General features: G+C 38.5%; 2 protein-coding genes across 5 annotated transcripts in view; one reads left to right on the top strand and one right to left on the bottom strand.

Annotated features, from left to right (window-relative positions):
* The first annotated feature begins 8,428 nt into the window (after positions 1-8,428).
* On the top strand, positions 8,429-12,653 carry LOC118270419 (sperm flagellar protein 1). 2 transcript variants are annotated; one of them, XM_035586002.2, is made up of 5 exons: positions 8,429-8,654; positions 9,565-9,774; positions 10,417-10,521; positions 10,890-11,035; positions 11,596-12,653. In XM_035586002.2, the coding sequence occupies exons 1-5, from the start codon at positions 8,537-8,539 to the stop codon at positions 12,151-12,153; spliced, it is 1,137 nt and encodes a 378-aa protein (XP_035441895.2). In that variant the 5' UTR covers positions 8,429-8,536; the 3' UTR covers positions 12,154-12,653. The 2 variants fall into 2 exon arrangements, with proteins under 2 accessions (XP_035441895.2, XP_035441894.2); XM_035586001.2 differs by having other exon boundaries at positions 10,417-10,554.
* Positions 12,588-16,354, bottom strand: part of LOC118270273 (uncharacterized) — a 34,246-nt gene continuing 30,479 nt past the window's right edge. For all 3 annotated transcript variants that reach the window (XM_050697965.1, XM_050697963.1, XM_050697966.1), the window contains one exon: positions 12,588-12,796. In XM_050697965.1, coding sequence (XP_050553922.1) covers positions 12,676-12,796 — 121 coding nt within the window. In that variant the 3' untranslated portion in view covers positions 12,588-12,675. The remainder of the gene's footprint in view (positions 12,797-16,354) is intronic.

The following is a 16,354-nucleotide window of genomic DNA, read 5'->3' as shown; positions in this document are numbered from 1 at the left end:
CGAAAAATTAGTGGGCTAAAAGTGCGTAAAAGTTGAAAAGTGAAGTTGATTGCTGGCTGCCGGGTGATGTCGCAGCCAGATGAGGACCTGCAGGGAGCTGTTGGTGTCGAATAGGATGGAGCCGGGAGATGTTGGCAACCAGGGAGCGTCCGAGATTATCTCCGCTACCCTGGCCACGCAGAATGGAGTAACCGGACTCCAATAGTGTTGTGTGTGTGTTTTTTTTTTTATAATAATGTGATATGGACACTAATTAGTAGATAAAATATAGACTTAAAATATTATTAAGGGCAAAAATTATATTAATGTAAGGATTATTATAATTAGATAATTTTAGCGCTATGTTTTTTTAGAATGGTACTTAAGTTTTTAGAATAGTGTTTACGCCTGTTGACAATCAGTTTTTTTTTTTCTTTGGTAAATTCTGTAAGTATTTTTTTTTTGTTTGCCGAAATAATGTAAAATTTTGTAATTATATAGTATGGATAGCATGAATAATAGGGATTGAAGGAATGTTCCCATGCCCATATAGGTAAATGATGTCATACCGAGTGTCAGATTGTATTGGAAGAATCGTGTTACTTGACACCGAGTAACAATAACAACTGCACTTTGGTTTTGTCTTATGAAATTAATAATTAGATGAATGAAATTTGATATCAGCAAAGCTTTGGAATGTGTTCATTGTTTGTAAAAGTTTGTAAGTTTGGTTTTTAGATAATTTGGAATGACTTGGTACACAAATTTTGGCGTGTGACTGAAGGCTGATCACCTAAGGACAACGTATAATTTTGTCAACCAAGCAATTCAATTAGATTGTGTTATGTTGGTTTGTGATAGTTAAATGATAAGTCAAAAATAAATATAATAGGTACACATGGTAAGGTACAGTTTAGTGGTCATGTCCTTAGTTCGATCATGGTGTAGACGAGCTCTCTCTGTGAGAATCTATTGGAGGTCAATAGAAACCTTAAATATTGACACTAAATTATAAAATAAATAAATAAATAAAGTGAGCACACATAGGTATAATAAAGAAATGAAGAATGGTGAATAATATAATGAAATAAATAAAATGAAAAGCAGGTACCGGAGAGTCCTGTATAAATGTAATGTGCTCACATGTGTATAATGTAATGTATGTACCTTACGACAATGGTAGTGAAATAAGTTAAATAAAATAAAATGTATTAATGTGTACCTAGTTATAAAGGTAATGAGGGTTTATGTTAACGGAAAATGATTATATTATTATGAAAAATAAAATACGTAAAAAAAGATAAATAGATAATAGAATTGTTGAATTCTATAACAATAAATTTTGTAACAATTGTCAACAGTGCGGTTAATATATTTAGATTTATTTTCGTTAGGATTAAATAAAAAAAAAAATGTATTAAAATATTTTTTTTTCCAAAAAACGGGGGAGGTGTAGTGTGTGTGACACCTCGCCCCTATAAGTAGTGTAAGTTAGTCGTATAAGTTAGTCAATTAAAGGTATTCCTAAGATCAACACGTCTCCTTATTACGCTCCCTAACTCTCATCATTGCAAGTACTAGAGTTATTTCTCCACCATCATCATACAGTCCACTTGCTCACTGGACCACATCACGGGTACGTCGAGGAAAAGATCCACAGCCTGATCCCTCCGACCCGCACATTCTGGTCCTTCGAGCCGGATCAAGTTCCAGCAACATGGTGTTAACACGCAGCCGTAGTGGAGAGTCCAGAGGAGAACAGACCCAGCAAGAGCTTTCCGTGACCACCGGACCGGGTGCCAGCACCCCGGCACCAGAATCGAGCTCGGCCCGAGTGACGGACACAGGAAGCGGGTCTACAGCGACTACCAACATCGACGCCACGCTCAAGGCCAGCGATACCAGGTCACGCCGTTCGACATACTCGAGAAAGAAGCGCCTCGCAGAGTTGCAGGCTAGAAAACGGCTGGCCGAGATGCAAGTTAAGCTGCAAGAAATAGAGCTACAACGCATCATAGCCGAAGCTGAGTCGAGCGACGACGAAGAGCTGAAGGACGACCTCGCCTCCGTGAGGACAGGAACGTGGCTAGCGCGACCCGCGCCGCCACCCGGAGGTGAGACTCGGCCGCCGCCTCACGACGCCAGCGGCGGGAGGAGCAGAGACGCAGCCCACGCAGCGACAGCGACGTACACCGGCGCCCCGGCGGGCGCGCACCCGCTGCGAGACGACGACGGCTACGGCAAAGTGCGTGAAAGTGTGTGTGCGCAAACAAAGGGCAATATCGCGAGTGAAGTGTCACACGGCAATGTTAGTGAAAAACTGATAGACGTAGGAACACTAGCCGCGGCACTAGCGCAGGTCACGCGCAGTTCGAGAGAGTCACCGAAGTTCATGCAGCGGCTACCAGTCTTCGATGGAAAACCCGGTGAGTGGATAGCGTATAAGGCCGCGTATTGTGACTCACACACGTATTTTTCTAGCGTAGAAAATGTTGCTAGGATTAGGTTAAGCCTCAGAGGCGCCGCAAAGGAAGCTGTAGAGTGTCTATTATTTAGTCAATCTGACCCTCAGGTCATTCTAGATGCACTAGAAAGACGTTTTGGTAGGCCTGAGGCTTTGATAATGATGGAATTAGATAAACTAAAATTATTACCTAGATTAAAGGATGACCCTAGGGATATTTGTATATTTGCTAGTCGTATTGCAAACACGGTAGGTACGATAGAAGCACTAAATAGAATCCACTATTTACATAGCCCCGAAATGTCGCGATCTATAATAGAAAAGTTAACGCCAATATTAAAACATAAATGGTATGATTACGCGGCGAATAGAAAGCTTGAAGATACTCCCGTATTGAAGCTCTTATCTATGTTCATGAATGAAGAGGCCGACAAGTGTAGCGCGTACGCATTGCCAGAGCAGGATAGGGATAACGCCATTGATGAACGACGACGGCGCAGAGTTGAGCGCACGTTTATGGTAGATACTCGTCAAAAATCATCAAGTGAGCGATGCCCGGCATGCAAGCAGCACGGCCACAAGTTACCAGACTGCAGTAAATACAAACAGTTAGACATAGATAAGCGATGGGATATAGCAAAATCAAATAACATGTGTTTTAGATGTTTAAGAAGTAAACACAGAAGAATAACGTGTAGAGCGCCTATATGTGACGTAGATGGATGCAACATGAAGCATCACAAACTGTTGCACAAAGAGCGTAATGTAAACACAGCGCCGCCCGCGCCGCCAGCGATGACGACACACGAGTCCGTGACGTCAGCGCGGGAAACAACTTCGCCTCACAATCGCCGCGCGTATTTGAAGATAGTTCCTGTGACATTGAGCGGACCACATGCTAGGCTACATACATACGCCTTGTTAGACGATGGGAGTACAGTCACCTTGTTAGACGCGTCAGCAGCAGACATCCTAGGTGCAGATGGGCCAGAAAGTTCTATGTGCATACAAGGCTTAGGCACAGAGTTCAAGCACGAGCGAAGCCGTACCGTGAGCCTCCACATACAAGGCAAGTACCATAGCGCCCCACAGAAGATAGAGGCGGCGCGCACCGTAACTAGATTGGAAGTCACGACGCAGACTGTACATACCGAAGACCTAAACAATTGCAGGCATTTAGATGACATTAGGAACACTCTTGTTTATGAACACGCGCGACCAATGATTTTAATAGGTCAAGATAACTGGCATTTATTAGTAGCCACGAAGACACGGACAGGTGCGCGCGACCAACCGGTAGCATCGTACACGAAACTCGGTTGGGTTTTACACGGTTGTCAATACACAGTAAACAAAGAGACAAGTACATTCTGCGGCCACATCATAGTTAAAGAAAATGTAGAACCAGTTGAAGAAACCATAAGAACCTTCAAACCAGAATCAATATGTTTAGAACCTAGGATACCTAGAGAAGACCTACAACAGGAAACCTTAGGCATCCTAGAACAGAAGAGTCGAAGATTATCCTCTAGAAACTTCAAGAAAAGGAAGCAAGAAGCAGCTACAGCAGTCAAGTCTCATCTAGGTACTCTAGAACGCCTAGATAAGAATAAACAACGCGCCGAAAAATCAAAAGTAATCGCCGCCACACAGGACAACAGAGCGACGCCGTGCGACAGTTCGTTATCAGTGATAAGTACTCACAGCGCCGGCGCAGGTACTTCGCGTTTGCGCGGGAAAATCAAAGCGCCACAGGAAGTGAATAAAGAAAAAGCTGTTGTACCCGAACGTAGGAATAAGCCTAAGAAGTTACATAGTAGTTTACGTGATAACGGGAATATTACGTACCCGTACCCCCGTTTCATCAATCATGAACGGATGAGGCCGTTAGGTTATTATGGTTCTATTTGTGTAGCTGTAGATAGGCACAAAGACATATAGGTATTAGGAATTAGGTATAAAATATAGATCTAGGTATAAGTATTAGGCTATAGATCTAGGTATAGGTAAAGGTATTAGTTATAGGTATAGGTTAATCCATAGGTATAGGTTAACATATAGATATAAGGTTATGGTATAGATTAGCCAATAGGTATAGGAATAGGCTAGTCTAGAATGTATGTAGTGACAACGCTACCTAAGCGGCTGATAGGGACTTAGGTGAAAGCGCCTTAAGCACTTTAGGTTAGGTTAGCTTTAGGTAGTGAGTCACATGCGTGGTCTATAAGCTGGAAGCTCGTACCACCGGTGTCGCCGATTTGGCGAAGATGGGAATGTGAGTGCCTGCCGCGCCTTGAAACCGGCGGGAGCCCTCGGCAGCAGCACCCCACCCAAGGTTGGAGACGTCGTCGTAACCTCCGACCCTGACCTTCCACGTAACACCTGGCCCAAAGGCAGAGTAACGCAGGTGCTACCAGACGGAAATGAAGAGGTACGAGTGACCAGAGGACCCGTACTCCGAAGACCAGCGGAGCGCATTGTCGTGCCCACCAAGGAGTCGCCTGATGGCGACGGCGGGAGAAATGTGCACGACAGCAATGTAAGGTGGCGAGCCGCCCGCGACATGTATCAAACTTGATCGTTCCTGTTAAAAAGCATGTTTAAACACGAATATCAAAGGTGAGCGGCGGCAATCCTTTGTTCCGTGCCGCCGCTGTCTGGTTTAAACATGCTCCTGGGCTTGCACGAACTTGTCGGTAACGCGGCGACGTCCGCGACGTGCACGTGGACAGGAACGATCTTGTTTGCGCGGCCCGCCTATATAAGGACGACTCCTTTCGAGACGTCCTCAGTGTGTCAATGAACGTCATTATGTAAGTGTCGTAATTATCCTTTCACGTATTATCAAATGTATCGTCAGAGTGTGTTAATGTCGATTAAGTAGTCGCGTAAAGTCAATCCACTACGGTGTTAATATAATTTGTAACCTATGGAATAAAGTATTGTTAATTCAGTACAAGAGTTATTTCTCCACCATCATCATACAGTCCACTGGCTCCCTGACCACATCGCGGGTACGTTGAGGAAACGATCCACAGCCTGATCCCTCCGACCCGCACAACAATATAGATACATTGTGTCTGAATGTGTTACATAAAAAAACAATTAATAACATAAAAAATATACTATAACTTTGATAATGGTAATTTTAATTGACTACAAAAAAAAAAGATCGACTAGAGCCGTTCCTTAAATATTTAAAAGAATCTATTGTAGATACTAAAACGGTACAGTTAAATAAAAAACTGTATGAATCAAGAATTGAAGAAATATATTTTGCGAAGCACATACATACTAAAGAAAAAAAAAATTTTTTTAGAAGCACCTAGAGGATTGAGGATTCAATCCGTAGTTGACGTCACTAATCCTACCTGATAGAATAGAATTATACCAGACGTCACCGCCCATTACCTATCACTACATACCTAGTATAAAACAAAGTCGCTTTTTCTGTCATGTGTCACTTATGCCACACAAAAAAAGATTGTATGTCCCTATGAACGCTTAAATCTTTAAAACTACGCAACGGATTTTGATGCGGTTTTTTTAATAGATAGAGTAACTCATGAGGAAGGTTTTTATGTATAATATCATCCATTAAATAGTGGACAAATACTGTTATTTTTGAGGTTTCTAATGTGATGTCGCAAATAATTACATTTTTTCCGCTTACATTGCAAACGCAGGCTGAATCCTACGAGATTTATCAAAATAATGTACTAAGTATTGTACACAATGAAAAGGTCTACAGAAAACTCCGCGATGGTATATGTCTGCGATGGTATATGTCTATCTCTTATGGATATCCCACAATAACATTTTTTTGTCATTTACTTTTTACGACAAATAATGACTAATATTCGAAGCGATTTTAACCAATACAGCATTAATCCTTATCCAATTAAATACCTTAAATACATTGTTGATTTAATATAGATCTATTTGGCCTTTTACAGCATCTGATTTAAATCAATATTTTTGAAGAAATATTAGTAAGTTCAAAGTGCTAAGATGTACAGATTTAAAAATTGCGGAACGTAGCGTTTACGGCGACGCCTGAGCGTAAAAAAAGTGAAAATATTGTGTATAAAAGATATTCCAAAGATAAGGAAAGGGGAATTGTTTTAAGTACTCCAAAAACGCGTGCGGGCTACGGGCAGTAAATGAATAAATCAAATCTACTGGATTGATTTTATCATTTTTTCAGTGAGTTACATATTTTAAACCCGTGCAAAGCCGAAGCGGGCCGCTATGTTTTTTTATAAACAACGTTCACAGTTTTTCTGTAGCGTATTTAGTATATCAGCATTGCACCCGTGCGAAGCCGGGGGGGTCGCTAGTCTACGTATAAAAAAATCTTACTTAATGTTACTTCGGGAAATAAAAAAAAGCAAAAATATCCCAACTTAAAATCTCATACGGACACAACATAGAAACCTTTTGTCACTAAACGCAATAGAAAGCACAATTTCTATGCAACTACAGTTAGAAGCCAACCAGTTTACCAAGACCCAATGTAACTGCACAATCCAATACATTATCTATGGAATATTGAGATGAGAGGGGTCAACTTATATTGGTAATGTGTTGCATATAGAAATTGCAATGCTCGTTTATGTGATCGACGAGATCTATTCAAGGAAGCTTTCTAACGGTATGAGAGAAAATGTCAGCCATTGATTTAATGGTCTAAGTCAAGGTGATTTTCCACCAGAGATGTGCTATGCTACGTTGTTGTTGATGCGTTTGGCTTCCACCAATCATATTCATTGGTACACATAGCATAGCATTGGTGGAAACGGACTCAGCTAAGCTATGTTTTTTATATGGAAAGATGTGTGCTATGGATGGCTTCTCTACTATCGATACATCGCATATATCTTCTCACAACTACATAGTTAAGTATCAGTGGAAACGGTCACATATAGTTTCACATAGCTACATAGCACATCTCTACTGGAGAAGCAGCCTTAGTTTGAAGACTTTCCATATAAGTATTAATAATAGTGGGTATGTAACGTACCTAGTTAGATGACTAGATATATCTAATAGACTATTATCGTTCGTGTAATTAGAAAAATGGTTATAAATAGCATCATAATTATATTCCATGCGAGTCGTTTCTAAGTGGTAGGAGTTAAGTGACTCTATCTATCATCCACATTTCACTATCGTCATATTGTCACGGCTTTTACCCCCGAATTGGTCGGCAGAGGTGGTCAGAGATGGCTCGAGAAGCAGGAGTAGGAACGAGGTGGTTTTTAATCAGTAAGAGTCGTGACCTCACGCCTCGCCTAACGCGGAGAAGTCAATGGATGATTTAAAAAAAAAGCGGTGCAGATTACGGCACGTAATGAATTATAAGTCCCATAATAGGGGGTGAGCCTATTCAATACCAGACTCCGTGCTATTACTGAGTTTCAAAAAACCAGAAAAAAAAATCCATCAATACTTTTTTAACCTACCCAGGAAAATCGAACCCTAGACCCCCTGTCACCACCAAACCTGCAACCACTCGATCAACGAGGCAGTCACAAGTTATTACTTAATTCAAACGGAAATTTTGATTTAATTAGGTAATAAGATAAACCTGCCAGCCAAGCGTGGAGATTACTAAGACAAATCCTCTTATACAGATGAATTACATAACCAGTAGTCTTCACAGCTTTTCGTCACTGCGCCGCATCATCGCATCACAGGTTTTTTTTAGGGACAAGCCCGCCACAACCTCCCAAAACCGCTACAACTCCTGAAAGCCAGGGTCTATAGTAGATACAAACATGAAAGTAGATACATACATGAAAACATCGGAACACTGAAGTCAGGCGCGTCTCAGGGACATGAATGACTGCCTTAGAACCCCCAAAAATAAATTATAGCCTGTTAATGAACGATATGAACAAAGAAGGTCGGATTCACATCACAAAAACCTCCTTTTAACTCCCAAAAACTGGCCAAAAACGCTTCCCTTAAAAAAACATAGAAAATGTCTGACAACAAACACGAAATTTACATTGTCAAACAATCAACACTGAATAAAATAAAGTATAAATAATATATTAAATAACTATTTATATAATTAAATGCTGCAAGATGGCTAACATTGATACTCCTATACCTTTATCGGATATCGAATCTGTTTTGGCTTGGGTCGACACGTTCAAGCTGTCCCGACCTACGAAGAAGATTAATCGGGACTTTTCTGATGCTGGTAAGGTTCCTCTACTTTCAGTGGCGTAACTATAGGGTGGCAACCCGTCAAAATGCCAAGAGCTCCGAGGCAGGAGGGGCCCCAGTTGAAAAATTATCATCTGAACTATAATTTTTTATATTGGGAAGAAGGGCTCATCCAACGAATTTGCTGCGGGCCCCAAACGGTATAGTTACGCCACTGATATACTTTAGAATGATTTACAGACAGCAGTGGTTGCATTATCGACTAAAAAGAAAAGTTGAAGCGACCGTATCACATGGGACTTATAAAATAACTGATGAAAAGTGGGTGTTATATTTTAGTATGTGCTTCTCTATCTACCATTTTGGGGATTAGAAGACGTGATGATGTTTAGTTTTGTTAAATAGTAGCTAAAGTAGCTTCTACTACTCGAGTTCTGCTTCCAAAATTAAACTAGTCATTCAGGACATTTCATTTTTATTATTGCATAATTTACAAGACACTTTTCCCATTTCTAAAACTTCCATTAGTTTAACTTTGCCGATAGTTTAAAATCACCACAATCAAAAGTCAGTCGGGAGTGATACCACGGCCTCACAGAAAACCGACGTGAAACAACTCTTGCCTTGCGTGAGTGAATTACCAGAGAGTAAATTAGCCCTTTCCCCAATCTTTCCAATTCCCCAACAACCCTTAAATTCCTAAGCCCCAAAAGGCCGACAACGCACTTGTAACGCCTCTGGTGTTTTGGGTATCCATGGGCGGCGGCGATTACTTACCACCAGGTCCGTATGCTCGTTTACCGGCTTTATCATAAAAAATCTCACGTCGTCCATTGAAAGTCATTTTCAATGGGTATCATCAGCCGCAATTTTAACTACCATATCGTACCAAAGCAGTAGCATGAAACTTTTACCTACCTTAATAATGAAAATTCTTCGTTCAGTCCTTCTCGCAGAGATCCTCAACGTGCACTACCCAAAGCTGGTGGAGATGCACAACTACCCGCCTCGGAACAGTCACTCCTTGAAGCTGAACAACTGGATGACGCTGAACAGGAAAGTGCTGAAGAAGCTGAAGCTCAATCTATGCTGCAACACCATGGAACAGCTCGCCAACTGCGCTCCTGGGATCATTGAGAGGGTTCTCGTGATGGGTGAGACCATTCTGCCATTATTTTATGCCTGGACTTCAAAAGAACTTGACTTCTTTGTTAGTGGTTTTTCTAAGAGAACTTAGAGGGGAAATGCCAATAGGGTCTTCTAAGGTTTGGAACAGGCTTGTATAGTTGTTTTAGGAAATTTGGAACCCCTTACCAGATACTGAAAAACGAACATCAACTTCTACCTAATATTTGCAATCTTAAAAGTCTTGTCAGTCGGGAGGATTATGGTGATCGGCTGTTTAAGAAGGATCCCTTTGTCTAGCAGTGGATGAAAGGATGACTACTGAAGGCTACTGATAAAACTACCATGTTTAATAAAGAATTACTCTGAACGGACTAAGATTTGGAACTTGGCGCCATTTAGTAACTTTTATTTAGATCAATATTACCTATCCAATTATGTAACACACATAGCCATTGGAAGGTGGGACCAGGGGCCTTAGTCTGCTATTACAATTGTGTCAGAGTGGTCGATCACTGAGCAGTGCGAGAGGGACGGAGCTATGTAACCTTCGTAGCTCCGTCCCTCTTGCACTGCTCAATGATCGACCATTCTGACTCAATTGTAATAGCAGACTAAGGCCCCAGGATTGGCATCCTCCTTTAGCTTATGAAGATGTCTTTTTATTCCAGTTCGAGACAAGATACGTCGCGACGAAGAATTGAACAAGTCTGCGAAGGAACAGGACCAGAACATGTCCAGCGGTGGCAGCTACTACGAGGCCTGTGGAGACGATGGTACCTTTCCTCATCGATCAGAACTTGAGGGCCGTATGTCTCTTAAGAGTTAGACAAACTATATCTTTAACTTAAGAAGTGATGATGATGATATTGTTAAAACGGTTCGATATGAAGAGCTGAAAGTTTAGATAAGTGGTGCGCTGTTAGAGACGCCTTTGTCCAAGGGGAAATTGGTTTTGTTCTTTTGTGAAAAGGTCTTAGATTTGAATTGTATTAAGGCAATTTCTCATTCATAGATATAACGTAATGAGAATAAATGATGGATACAGTTTGTCTGTAAACACAACAATTTGAGCTAAGATATCTTCTTCAATAACTACTGGATTTACTTCCTCCAAAGAGATTCTGGCCCTAATATGTTACAGAACACGTGCTGGTGGTACCAGTTAAAACTAGAGTCAACGGCGTGCTGGAGAGCATGCAGCAGAAAGTCATCAACTACGAGTCGTACTGTGCTCTCAAAGAGGAACTGAAGGATGCCAAGGAGGCTGCAGAGGTACTGAAACAGAAGGTAAGTGAGGAGATAAAGAACTATATGCATGTGAGAAATGTATGTAGAGAAGGCCCATAGTCCATTAAAGGATTTTTTTTATGGTAATATAAACAAGCAGACGGATCACCTGATGGTAAGCAGTCGCCGCCGCCTATGGACATCTGAAACACCAGAGGCGTTACAATTGCGTTGCCGGCCTTTTGGGGGTTAGGAATTTAGGGGTTGTTGGGGAATCGGGGATTGGAAATATCATGGGCTGTTGGTAATGATGAAGATGATATACTTTTTCAAAAGAAATATAATGTATTAAAAGAATTATGGCATATATTTCAATTCCAATAGTCACACTACTCGTTTGTGTTAATTCGTATTGAGAAGAACGAGCAAGCAATCTCATCGGAAAGAAAATATTCGTGATGCTGTTTGCATTATTCTCTTCCTTCAAATCTATCCACTTTTAGAATCTAAACACTGTTCAGCTAAATCGGTGACAATTACTTAATCAATACGCCCGAATTTAGGTTAATCGGTCGATTAATTTGCATGTCAATTAAGCGTAACATTCTTAATTTATACAGGTCGAACACCTAGACAATCTATTGAAATTGAAAGAAGAAAGGATTGATGAATTGCAAAACCAATTGGAGAGGAAACAAGCTCGGCGAAAGGAGGCGGAAGCCCTCACAAACACCATCTCTGTACCATTCGAAAACCCTCCTCCGACACCAAAGATTACGAATGATGTCATACTGCCAGTTAAAAAGAATTCCCTTAAAAGTATAGATTCTAAAAGTAAAGTAGGTGACTCAGCGTCATCTATTTTACTTGTAGAAATACCTGTCGCCAAAGAATCTCTAAAAACCACTCCCAAACCAAGCCTCACTGAGGTCAATAATAACGTAGAACAAGAAAGTGAGAAATGTACTGCGGAAAGAATCAAATCCGATGTCTTCATTGAAATGGAAGAAAGAGTCGAAGATTATCCAGATGCTGAAGGTTTTGAAGAATTTAAGGACAGTGAACAAGAAAATGTTGTGATGACTATCGAAGATACGATACAGAATGAACTAAAGGAAATTACCAATAAACCAATGGAGTTTACGCAAGATTTGAACACGGTTTTTAATAAGAATTGAACCTTGGTGCTAATTATTAAGACGTTTTTTGGTACGACTCGAAAGAATAATGAAAAAAATATACCATATGCCTATGAGGATATAAATCTTGGAAAGATGGTTTTGTATAAAGTTTGTTAAAATTTTTGAATAACAAGTGATCGTGTTTGTCTTTTTACCCGACTGTAATTGAAAATCGTAAACAAATGGATTATGTATTATTGTTAATAGATGTGGCTGAAATATTATGTACCAGAGAGAAAGAGAGAGAGAGAGTCTGATGGAAGGAGACGATTTAGTGGTGGCAGCACTATCGTTTTATGTCTTTCCAAAGTTTAACTAGACTCCTTCTGTCCATTTATTATACCTATACAAAGGAAATAAATGTTTTTGGATCCACTAAATTATACAAGACATTGTTAACAGTAGGTTTAAATAAAATACGTCAATTATATTTCAATGTTTTTATTAGGTTTTAGTCTGTTTGTTACTGCAGATTTAGAAATAAATTGTTTACATGAGACGTGCTTTTTAATGAGTGAACTATTTCACGTTAGCCTGGAAAATGTCCAAAAGACTGGGGTGTTGGTTCAATATTTTCTTTATATCGTCGTATCTTGCTTGTTTGAATTCTTTTTCGTTTTCTTTGTCTATTTCTTCTTGTCTGTAAGAAGAATTTTCATGTTTTTAGCGTAGGGCTACAAACTCATAGTTTTATCTAACCCAGACCAAGTATGGAACACAATCTGATTACAGCTAGTTTAAAATATATTTATTTCACATTTTCATTCTCATTTGTTTGCAAGTTTAAAATATTTTAATGCTTAACTAAAAATCACGGTTTACTCGCGTAAATTAATGGAGAAAAGCTCTACTAGTTTCGAGTCACAGAGGAACTCTTCATCATGAGCAGCGTGAGCAGATAGACGCGGCGACGTCGTGCAGCCTACTCTTAGTCCTAAACTAGTAGAGCTTTCTCCATTAATTTACGTGAGTTAAACTGGGTTGCAGAAAACTGTCTTTAAAATCGACATTAGTTAATCCGTCATTATCGCTAATACAGTCAGTTGCAGGAACGATCATTAAATTTTTAAAGTGACTTTAAATATTAATGAAGCTTTAAAGTGTTGCACAAAGAAGTATTTCTATCTCATTTTAATGCCGGATTAACTTTAATTAAAGAAACGTCAAATCGGGACTTTAGCCTATTTTTTACGTTGCACAAAACGTCATTAGCGCTAAAGGAGCATTAAATTGACAGTTTGGGGTTATAATTTTTAATGCCTAGTCAAACATCCATTAAACTTGTTATTAAACTCTCAATTCTTTTGTAAATAGTGCTAGTAATATTTTTTTACTTTATTACAGTATTATTTTGTCCCTTTCATCTTTATTCGCTCCTTCCACGACGACGTCGTGTACCAGATAGGATAAATTTATTTGAAAAACATGACGGAGAAGAGTTTCGTGTGAGATACAGGATTTCTAAAGCTTTACACATTTGCGAGATACTCAATTTACAAACAAACTCGAAGAAATAGAGCCATCGATGGCCTCACATAGTTATTGATATGTTTGAGATTCTTCGCTACTGGATCTGCCGAAGATCAGCTTCCTGCCAAACATAGGCCTTCCTTAGTGTTAACAACCACTAGCAACACCAGACAGATATAATGTAGGATGTAATTATAATATAATAGTATTTAATTACTGAGTACTATTCATAGGAATAAATATATTAAACCTTTTTCGTCATTTCATATTAAACCTTTTTCGTCATTTCATAGACTACATAAACTGTTTAAAATAAATGTTAGCTGAAATGGAACGTCAAATGATATATTTAAAAACCGGCCAAGTGCGAGTCGGACTCGCCCATGAAGGGTTCCGTAACAGCAAGTAGATGCCATATTATAAAAGTTACAAAATAACTTGGTTTTACATAGTGTTTGTATGAACGACAAAGTTATATTTACGGTTTTTGATATCTCGTTCAAACCAATTTTCGTTGTTAGTTTCTATTGAAATCTACACCATATATATTTTTTTTGTTTTTTCACTCTCTTATTTTAAAAGTTTTGAGGGGGCACTCATTTTTCCTCTTTGGAAGCGTCTAACTTTCAAACGGTTGATTTTGACGAAAAATGGTTTTGGGAACCTTTATGTCTTTTTTAAAGACATATCCATAGACACCCATCACGGGTATGTTAGCTGAAAAAAATTTTTTTTGAATCAGTTCCATGTATGGATGTAAAAACCCTTTAATTTTTAAATTTAATAATTTTTATTCAAAATTCGAATAGCGGTTATCGAAATACATCAACCTACAGAGTTTCAACTATGTAGGCTCAACAGTTTCGGAAATAAATGGCTGTGACATACGGACGGACAGACAGACAGACAAACATGACGAATCTATAAGGGTTCCGTTTTTTGCCATTGGCTACGGAACCCTAAAAATGGCGGAAAATAATTAATTCAAATATTGGTCGATGAGACGGATTGTTGGTTTATAATAGTTCTGTAAAAATAAATTGTAATTCCTGAAATGTTATGAATTTCATTTAATCTTCTCGCATCTTGATTTCCATATCATGCTAGGGGAATAGGTGTATATACCTTGTATATTTTTAAGAATAAATAAAACGACTAATCTTGTTTTAAATTAATTTATTTTATTAGATATTTATTTTACTAAAATACCATACCGTCATTACATGGGGGCAATTCGTACTTCCTCTGTGGGTGCAATATTATACCATTCTTTGGTTAATTCTTTGCTTAAAAAGTTAGTACAAGTGCGATGCATACTGCCTGAACCAGCCTGTATTGCACCAGATACCATGGTTAATGAATAATGCTGAAAATTCTTTCTACAAAAGGAAAACTCGAGACGAGTCCAATTCTCAATTAATCACAACAATAACAAACACCTGGAAGCTACGTTAAATCTTCTCTCTTACAAACGCTGTTACGATACCAATGAAAGATAATTCAACACCACATTAAAGCAATTGATAATATTTTTATCGTAAAAAATTGGATTTTTCCTAAATACAGAGATGACAGAAACGCTCATGATGTCAATATTGACAACTAGGGCTGCGATCTAGGAATTACTTCCCGCGAACCAAAAAGGTTGATACCTATTTTAAATCGGAACACATAATTGAATCGGTCAGTGAATTAGAATAAGATTTGATATTTATATGTATTCCACTATTAAGACACTACAAAATACATTTAATAGTAGCTAATTAAATTAACACATATGCTTAATCTGTCAAATATAGAGATATTTAATCAAATACAAAATATAGATATAGGTATTACGTAAATAATGTAATTAGCTCTGAAAAAACTCATAACTGAGTCTTAATTTACAAGTAACTAAGTAGTAACAAATGGTATTGTATTGATTTTTATAGTGTCCTTTAACTACATGAAATAAATCCAAACACAATCGATAAATCGTCATTTTAAAAAATCGGTTTCTTTCGAAGCGGGATTCGCTTCCTTCCATCCTTAATGACAATTTACATTCAATCAGTTCCACAGAGTATACAAATACTACGTAATCAGTTCATTCAAAATATGTGTTTTAACTTGCAACACTTTTTAATGTCGTCTTTAGTTAAAGTCCCATTAAAGGGACCCGCAACAGTTTTGTGCAACGTCTTTAAATTTAATGGAATATTAGCGATAATGACGGATTAACTAATGTCGAATTTAAAGACAGTTTTCTGCAACTGACTGATATTCCATTAAATTTAAAGACGTTGCACAAAACTGTTGCGGGTCCCTTTAATGGGACTTTAACTAAAGACGACATTAAAAAGTGTTGCAAGTTAAAACACATATTTTGAATGAACTGATTACGTAGTATTTGTATACTCTGTGGAACTGATTGAATGTAAATTGTCATTAAGGATGGAAGGATGTGAATCCCGCTTCGAAAGAAACCGATTTTTTAAAATAACGATTTATCGATCGTGACTCGATTTATTTCATGTAGTTAAAGGACAATATAAAAATCAATACAATACCATTTGTTACTACTTAGTTACTTGTAAACTAAGACTTAGTTATGAGTTTTTCCAGAGCTAATCACATTTTTTACGTAATACCTATATCTATATTTTGTATTTGATTAAATATCTCTATATTTAATAGATTAGGTATATGTGTTATTTTAATTAGCTACTATTAAATGTATTTTGTA

This window comes from Spodoptera frugiperda, chromosome 13 (genome assembly GCF_023101765.2).
Source record: "Spodoptera frugiperda isolate SF20-4 chromosome 13, AGI-APGP_CSIRO_Sfru_2.0, whole genome shotgun sequence".
NCBI classification, from domain to species: domain Eukaryota; kingdom Metazoa; phylum Arthropoda; class Insecta; order Lepidoptera; family Noctuidae; genus Spodoptera; species Spodoptera frugiperda.
Note: the sequence above shows the minus strand (reverse complement) of the source record. Positions and strands in the feature narration are given on the sequence as shown.